This window comes from Pterocles gutturalis, unplaced genomic scaffold (genome assembly GCF_000699245.1).
Source record: "Pterocles gutturalis isolate BGI_N339 unplaced genomic scaffold, ASM69924v1 scaffold30614, whole genome shotgun sequence".
NCBI classification, from domain to species: domain Eukaryota; kingdom Metazoa; phylum Chordata; class Aves; order Pterocliformes; family Pteroclidae; genus Pterocles; species Pterocles gutturalis.
The window spans coordinates 1-9297 of record NW_010131612.1 but is presented as its reverse complement, the minus strand read 5'-3'; the positions used below and the strand labels follow the sequence as shown (position 1 = coordinate 9297).

General features: G+C 40.0%; 1 protein-coding gene across 1 annotated transcript; it reads left to right on the top strand.

The window, feature by feature from the left end:
- Positions 1–267: 267 nt before the first annotated feature.
- Positions 268–9183, top strand: LOC104467054 (protein transport protein Sec24C-like; the record flags this gene model as incomplete). The annotated part of the gene is made up of 6 exons (XM_010080676.1): positions 268–304; positions 1788–1929; positions 2847–3025; positions 4262–4711; positions 5979–6103; positions 9072–9183. Coding segments are annotated over exons 1-6 (1045 nt in total), but the record flags the coding sequence as incomplete, so codon positions are not given.
- Between the last annotated feature and the right edge of the window lie 114 nt (positions 9184–9297).

The following is a 9297-nucleotide window of genomic DNA, read 5'->3' as shown; positions in this document are numbered from 1 at the left end:
GGGAGTTACTCCACCAGTCGATCTCCTGCGCGCAGTCCCTGATGGCCCTCGGTCTCTCCACCTCATCTTTCAGCTCGGCCACCATGGTGAGCAGATCTTCCACCGTCTGGCACCTCACACAAGTGGAATGTCCGCCACCCTCCCCCAGCAGCAGCAAGCTCCGGCACCCACTGAAGCCAGAGACCTGTGTTTTTTTTGAACAGGCCCTCCGTTTGGGTTGCCGCAGTCTTTTTTTTGGGGCAGGCCACTCTCTGCCTGGTGGAGGCCATGACAAAAACAGTGGTCACAGACTACGAACAGATACGTAGGACTCACAAGCGAGGAGGGGCAGAATTCCTGTGCCCTGCCACAGAACCTCCCACACCCACCGCTGCAGCACCTGGTCTTTAGTTCTTCTCCTCCTTCGAGGAACCCTGCCTGCTCGCTGGGCTCCTAGGGCCGCCTTGTGAGGCTTCTGCACCAGGCAAAACTTCAGCGTCCTGCTACACGAGCCACAGGTGGTGCCCCTGAGCCTCTCGTGGGAGAGCTGTTGGCAGGTGGGAGAGCTGTTGGCAGGAGTCGTGTTATTCCACTGCCTCGGGGTTTTCCTGTCGAAGGAATCTCCCGAAAAACCCCCTGTACCTCGCGATCAGTCAGTCTGTTGGAGCTGGTTCGGCTCTGAAGCAGCTGATCTTGGAGGCTGAGAGGTTTAGTTAATTCCTTCTGTGAATTTACATCCACAAGCTTACTAAGAATTGCATGTAGCAGATAAGTTAAAAATACATGAGTTGAAACCGCATGCTTTGGTCTGTAAGTTGTACTGTAGAATTGAGACATGGCTCCTCTTGTTTACTGATTCGTAATGGTTCTTCACAAGAAGGTTTCAGAGTCCCTTTTAAATTTGTCGTGCCGGTCACTGTCAGAGACAACAGAGCAGCATGTATGTGCTGCCCTGGTCTCATGGGGCAGTTTACTCTGTTAAACAGTCATTGGTATTTAACGATACCCCAGATGTACAATATGTTCCCTTGTGGTTAGCAGGCATAGTCACGTGGTTGTTTTAATTATCAGCATTTTTAACTTAATATAATTAAAATAGAACTTTATATTCTCTTTTTTGGAAGTAGACACTGCAGTTGGTCTGCTGGTATTGTATCCAGCATTTTAAGGTCTGTGGAAAGTGTGAAGACTTGTTTCTGAGGCAAATATGTTTGGACTGTGACTGAACCAGCTCAGTCTGAAAGATAGAAAGTATTCATGTTAGCCTCCAAACTTGAGAGGTTGGGAAGAATAGTCTGTGGTGGCCCCCATTATGTTATATATAAAAACAGTAATTTTTGAAAAACTGCATCTACTCACATAACATGCTTACCTGTCAAGTAGGGAAAAGTGACCTGTAAGGGACATGGGCTTCTATGTGAATACTCTCCTTGGTCTGGATAAAAAAAATATTGACTTGTAGGAGGAACAATTTAATACCTTACTGACAAGACGAAGGTTTTCTCTCAATCAAAAGATGAAATTGTCTTTTGAAGACCTTCCACAGTATATATTTTCTGCTTGATGTGTGTGGGAGATGGTAACTAGTGACACTGGCTAAAAATATTTGTACCTTCAGTGTTCCTACTTCTAATATAGCTGTATAAATTATTTGTTGTTCATGGAGTATTGATACATCCATTTGGTCACCACTGAACAGTTTTTAGCACTTTTTTATTTCCTGGATTTTTCTTGGTAGTTGGTTCAAACTCTTGTTTCTGTGAGTAATTTGTGATTATTTTTAAAATTTTTTTTCCCTATGTCTGTAGGTTCATTAAGAGCCCCTCCAACAGCTGGAGCTCCCCCTCCAGCCTCTGGAGCATCTTTTCCTTCTGGCCCCCTGGCATACAGTCAGTTTGGACGTGAAGATGTGCAGAATGGGATTCCAGCCTCAACAGCCCCAGTGCAGAGGTACATACAAGAAGAGCAAATCATAACAAAGATCTTCCTTGGTAGACATCCTAGATGTAGACCTTTTAGGATCTAAAACAAGCTAAATACTTTGTTTTTACTGTGGTGGACATTGACTTTATTGTTTCCTTATTGTTTTGGAACAACATTTTACCATAGGGGTATTTGTTAGACCATAAGAATCTCTGGAGATGAAAAACTTCTGGAAGGATGTGAGCACATGTTAGTGACTGATCAAAATCACTACTTCTCCAAAGACTTTGTTTGTGGTAGTCATTTTCCCTTAAGGAATTTTCTGATTCCCATAATCTGTCTTGTTTTAAAACAATTACATCCACACAGCATTTGACTCCTTGGCAGTGTGAGCTGATCTCTGTCTGGAGCATATTGCTGTCTGTCATTACTTAGCAATTCCTTAGTATTGGCTCTGGGTCCTTTCTGTCTGTTATGGATCCCCGAGTTATCTTCATCTAACAGGCTTCGGCATTTTCTCCAGAAAGATAGTGCCATTACCTCTGTGGTGAAAGTGACAACAGTCCTCACTGCTTCTTTCTGATTACTGGTTATGGGGGAAGGTGGTTGTTTTTTGTTTCCTGCTGGTTAAGCTCAGCACTGTCAGAGCAACAGAGCATTCTTACATAGCTGTGTAGGCCTTACTGTTGCTCACCATGTAGACTCTGTTGCAGTATTTCTGATTTGTTGCGATAGCTAAAATGGAATTAACAAAAAAAAAAAACCTATAAATGTAGAATTTGTATTTAAGAATAGATTTTTTTTTTTTAGTGAGCTACAGTGCTTCATGTAAATAACTGACACCCATCTAGTGTTTACACGATAGAAGAATTTTAAAAGGCACAGAGAATTGTAGCTGCTTTTATAATGGGGAATCCAGTGAAGTTTCTGATCTTCCTTCTCAGGCCGCCTGCTTCTCAGCCGTTTCTGCCAGGCTCAGCACCCACACCTGTCAGCCAGACATCTACGTTGCAGCAATATGGTCCCCCCCCAGCCAATGTACAGCAGCTCAGCAATCACATGGCAGGGATGACAATTGGCAGTACTACAGCCTCTGCTCCTCCCCCAGCTGGACTGGGCTATGGTGAGGTTTCCTGGCTAGAGAAATAATGCTATTGCTTTTCATTTATGCTAGTAATTTCATAAAAGATTTGCTCTTGTCAACGATTCATTACCATATGTTGATGGGAATTCTCTGGACATTGACATCTGCCATAGTAAATGGTAGTTTCCTTGACTAATGAGGTCATAATTGGAGAAAACAGAACTGAGACTATTGTAGGGGACAGTGCAGGAAGTACCACAGGATGTAACAATATTTCTCCTCAGCTAGGTGAATCTTGGTGTGAAACACAAAAACAGGTGCATTCATACAGCTGTAGTGGACAAAAACAATCTATCCCTAAGTAAGATGTTGGAGAGTCTACATGTCTTGCCACTGTTCTGCAGCAGCCCAGTCAAAAAAAAGAAGTCTCAATAAGTAACAAAGGGCTGAAATTACTCTGAATGATTCTGTGAAGGGTTTTGCTTCACAGAACATTAGTTAAACAGTATAAACTGAATTTAGATTTTTTTATTCTGTTGTATTAGATCTGCAGTCCTGCTGCTGTAGATCACAGGACTGTTTTTTTTGATTGAAGAATAGAGTTTTGTCTTTAAGTGTAAGCTGGTCTGACTACACTTTTTTTTTTTTTAAATTGTTTTGGTAAAGTACTTTTTGACAAGCATGTCTCATATTTTAACACAGACTTTATAGGAAAATCAGGAGCAAGGGATGCAGATTTCTCGATCCTTTTGGTAATGTGTTTGGCTAAAATTATCCTCAGAAATAGTACAGTGGTAAATACTGTTATGCTATTAAAACCATGAAGCTCAAAACCATTCTTGAACTACAGGCTCCAACTTAGTGTGGAATGTAAGATACAAGCTTATTTCAGTTCAAGAAATCGGTAGACAAACTTGTGGTGGTTCTTGTTTTGCATACTCCTAGCTTTGCCCCTTTTTTCTGGCCCTGAATCCTGAAAGGTGTTCTGATTACGTAAAATAAAGAGCTCAGACTTTGAGAGAGAGAACAATGAGGGAGTCATCAAGTTTCAGATCCCTAGGAGGAATTTCAGCTCTCTTATCAATTTAGGAGGGTGTTCACTTAAGGTTTGTCTCTATTAGTACTGGCAAGTCCATCTGAAGATGAGAAAGTGGTAGACCTATTTAGATGATCTAGAGCAAATGGATTTTAGATGATCTAGAGCAAATGGATTTTGTTTGCATCTTAATTGTCTTGAGGATAGAAGAAAACTATATCATCTCTTCTTCTTATCAGGTCCCCCAACATCGGTTCCCCCAGTCTCAGGAAGCTTTAGCGCAACAGGATCTGGTCTCTACACACCTTACACTGCGAGCCAAGGACCCCCTCCTACCAGTGTGTCTCAGGGTCTTCCTTTGGCACAGCCTCCGTTTCCTGGTCAACCAATATCAGCTCAGCGCCCACCTACGCAAGTCCCTGGTTTTGCCCCACCTCCCTGTTCTACAGGGATTGGACCTTCCTCTTACCCTCCTACCACAGGTGCCCCAAGGCCACCTACCATGCCAGGCCCACCACTGCCTGGGCAGATGGTTGCTGGACCAGCAGCGTCCCAGCCTAATCACGTATCCTCACCACCACCTCCATCAACTGTGTCAGGCCCACACCCTGGGCCTCCCATGAGTGGCCTCCATGGACCACCTCCTCCCACTCATCCTCCTCAGCCAGGATACCAAACTCAGCAGAACGGTAAGTATTCCTACTGTAGAAGTTGTAAGCTATGTGTGTTCTCTGTGTGCTGCAAACTGAGGACTGGATTTCAGATTTGTTACGTGTGGGCTTCTGGCTGCACTTCAAAGCTTCTGTTTTGTTTCCCTGTGCTGATGTCTGAAGGACAATAGGATGTTTGAATCTAAGATATTTATCATACAGATGTTAATCAGATTAATGTAACTAAACAAATCCTAGGTTACTTAGTGCAATAATGTTACAAGAATTTGTGATAGAAGTTTTATTATGATCTTTAATTTGATGTCTGCAGCCTCATCTGTTCAAAAGTAGAGATTTGAAATCCTGAAAAGCCTTACCTTTTTTAAAAAAAAAATGTGGCCAGTGTGCATGTACAACGTGCAAGAGAGGAACTGTTAAATGTTGAAAAGGAATTGTTAAATGTTAAAATGGAGTTGCTACTTTTTCTTTAATTCACAAAACTGTGTATTTTTCTCCTTGTAGAACTTTTCACATTTTGTTTGTGCTTAGAAGTAATATCCGTTAAGCTTTCTGAATTATAAACAGTTTTGGCTGATTTTTAGTCAATAACATTTACAGATAGCTAGGTTAAAGTAATCATGTGCAAGTGTCAGGATTGAGAATCCCATCCCCCATGCAGCTTTGCACAGCTGGCCAGGTAAATTACTTAAAAGTATCTGTCCAGATTGCTATGAACTATAAAAACACTAATGGGGTAAATCATGCTGTTATTCTGTAACTGACTGAAATTATCTAAAGTAATACGAAATAACTTCAGGTAGTTATAAAACAAAAGAGAGAATTGCACATTACCCTATTACTGTAATTTCAGACAAGACAAAACCGCCCAAGGGAAATCCTTGCATACCTTTAATGTGAGGACTTACGTGTCATCCGCCAGCTTATTTGGCTGTTTTGTATGCACTTTCTATTAGGCAATTCTGCAATTTAACTTAGATGTTCGTAGTGCATGATTTTAATGCATATTTTAATCATATTATTCTAAAAATAGTTATGGTAGTCTAAAAACCCATGTTTACTTAAGTCTGATTTTAAGGAGGACTGTACCCATCAGTTTATTGGATCATTGGTAGAGAGGTATGGGTCTAAGCTGAAACACTGCGATAAATACGTTTAATCCTAATTAACTGAAAAGCATGTGACTTTTTTTCTTGTTTTTTGATGATGACAGGAAAAGTGGGAAATGTCTAATGAGGAAGTGCCTGGTATTAGCCATTGTTTGATTTTGCTGTCCCTTTTTTGTAAGGTTCCTTTGGACAGGTGAGGAGTCCCCAACCAAACTATGGAGGAGCCTATCCAGGAACACCAAATTATCAACCTGGACCACCACCTCCACCAAAACGCCTGGATCCGGATTCCATTCCTAGCCCTGTAAGCTCATTTTGTTCTTACCAATGTGAACTCTTCCATAGTGTCTTTACATAAAACAGAACTGACAAAGACCAAAGCTGAAAACAGGTTTCTCGTTCCAAAGAACATCAGTCTGTTTTCCTAATTACTTTTCTCTCTTATATCCAGCTTCATTCTTATGTTATGAATAAGCCCAGAAGCAGTATTTTTCCTGGTGGCTAAAGAAATCCACTGCACGTGCAAATCAATGCTCTAATTCCTCAGGTCTTTTTCTGTACTATGGTACATTTTGAGAATCCTTGAGGGCTTTGATTAAGCTTGTTTCTCCATTTCTGGATTCTTGCTTAATGACTTTCCAAGGTGAACTAATTTGAAGTTTTGAGGTGACAATCTATGAACTGGATGATCCAAGTTTAAAGTATGGTTAGTAGGAGATGATTGTAGTCCTTTTCCTTTTTTCTATAATCTGTCAAAAAGATGGTTAGCGGTTTTTTGGGTCATGAAGTCACACAACTACTTCAGTCAAATATGGACAGCTTCTCAAATTTGGATTGTCTTTCAGAACGGAGGTTCTGAGAAAGGACGAGGAGTGATGTGTAATCATTAGCAATGTTGAGTAATATTAAGCCTGGCAGTATTATTGCCACTGGTGTACTGTGCTGTTCCTTCCACTGCTGCTGGTGCTCTTCTGTTATTGTTTCAGAAGTCCACAGCCATTTGATAAAAGGAAAACTTTCCAGGGTGGTACTTGCAATCTGTTTACTTCAAAACTATAAAAAATAATTGTCTTGAGTTACATCTTAGATCTGGACTGGTGTCCAGAAGTTATGGCTATTCAAAAAATATTATGTTTAGACTCCAGGTTTATGTAAAGCTTATGACTATTTTTTTCATAGAATATAAGAAGTCTTTAATTGCTTGTGTGCTTCTCTTCTCTTCTACTAAATGAGCTCTCAAATAGCTTGTGTCAGTTACCTTCATTTTAGCATGGTCCTAAAGCATAAATCCCTAGTTTCTAACCAAAATGAGCACATGAGCTACAGCTCTGTTAGCAGTGCATTCAGAGCCCAAGCCCAATATCCTGGCAAGACTGGTTTTGGGATCGGTGTATGCTGCAGAAGCTGATGTTTCCTGTTGCATGAACCAATGTCCAAATAGATCTAATTCCCATGCTACAGGTTTGGGTAGAGAGAAGTAACACTGGTACTTTTTGGTTTATTATTCTCTTCTCTTTTCTTTTCTTTTCTTCTTCTTCTTTTTTTTTTTTTTTTTTTTTTTTTTGTGGCACTCTTACTTTTTATTTTTTTAAAAAAAAGCAACTTAATGAGCTGCCACCCCAGCAGAAACCCAGGCACAGAATAGACCCAGATGCAATTCCTAGTCCAGTAAGTGCTGTATATATGTCAATTGTAGTCTGTGTGTTGGTGACTATCTGTGCATGCCTGAAACCTGAACTTTACCTCACTAACCCTCCATCATTAATCCTTTACCCTTTCCTTGCTGTATTCTGCTTGCCTTATCAAAATGAGTAACATTACACCACAAGAGATTGTTAAAATATTTTCTGAGATTAATGATGAGGCAATAGAAAGCAGACTTTCAGAAACAGATCATGAGGAATGCCTCCCCTTCACTTTGTCTGATCTTTGGAATATCTCCTTCATCAGATTTCAGCTGGTGTTTTCAGTGTAAGCCATCAGTATCATTGTCTGTACAATGTGTGTCTCATGTTAATGTACGCACAGCACGAGCCTTTGTAGCCATGTTTTCTACCAGTTTTGAGCAGAATTTGATTACTATCCTTGTTGATATATCAGTACTAGGCTAATGCTTTGAAGTTCTAAAATTGCAGGTGAAGTGTTTTGTTTTGATGTTAATTCCTGATGTAAATCTTCTAGTAGATTAATATGAGGCATGGGGAGCTATACGCATTCTCTCATTATCTGTGCTCATACATAACCATTAAGTTTTAAATTTGAAAATTTAATGTTTATGTGTAGAGAATCTTACCTAAAGAAAGAAAAAAGCAGCTACCTTTTGGATTGGGAGAAAAAAAACACATTTGACTTTCTGTTACCTTTGTATCAGTTCTTCCTTGTTTAGCCAAAGTTGGTCATATAACAGGTACCAGCGGTGAGATCACCAACGTCAGTCAGTCTGTAGACTTTTGAAATGAGACTATATTTATCCTAGAGTAGTCACTGCCTGATGCTATCATAGGCTTTCTGCTGGCAACCTGGAATGCTCAGTGAGAGGGCAGAAGTTCTGCCGTGCAAACTTCTGCATTTCACAGTGTACTCTAAGCAAAGATGTGTGTTTGGTGGCAAAATAAGATCAAAATAAGGATTGCTAGCTTTAATATTTCGATTCAGGCACTGGTATGGAAAGGTAGTTAAAACTGTGTATAACTACAATTTTCTATTCTTATGCAAAGGTGGATATTTTAATCAAGGAAAACTGTTTAATGCATTTCCATTATCTTAAGCATATTTGCATTAATGAAGAATTTGAAATATTAAAAAATTTAAGATTTTTACTGGCTTTGTGAAGTTAAAGCTTGATTTATTGAAAAGTCTACTGAAACTTTGCTTTCCACGTCCCCAGAATTCAAATCATAAACTCTTGAGCACCATGGAGTAATGAAGACTTTCACCTGAACTTGCAAGCATCTGTCTTTAGGTCAGAGTAACAGGGGTTAGAAATAAATGCATACTATGAAAACAGGCCTTAAAACACAAAATATGCTACTACTCAAAATACTTGGGGAATAATATTATTTGCAACTTTTAAGTTATTGTTAGTCATTTAAGTATTATTTGAAATCAAACTGAAAGGTGACTGCTTGACAAAACTTATTTGATTTAGACTTACTATTTTTAGAGATAGAAATGTTTTCCTCAGGTCCCCTTTTCACTGCCTTACAGACTGTGTATTTTACTGTACTTTGAAACCAAGCCTCCAGGTATTAATGTGGTGTTTTCCATCATAGATTCAAGTGATTGAAGATGACAGAAGTAACCGTGGGTCAGAACCATTTGTGACTGGAGTGAGAGGCCAGGTCCCACCTCTTGTAACTACGAATTTCTTGGTAAAGGATCAAGGTAAAATGTTCTTCTTTTCCTAAACAAAACACAAGCCTCGAAGAGTCAGTGACAGAACTGTCTGCGTCTTTAAAGAAAAAGTTTGAGGAGGGACATGGATTTGACAGAAGGACC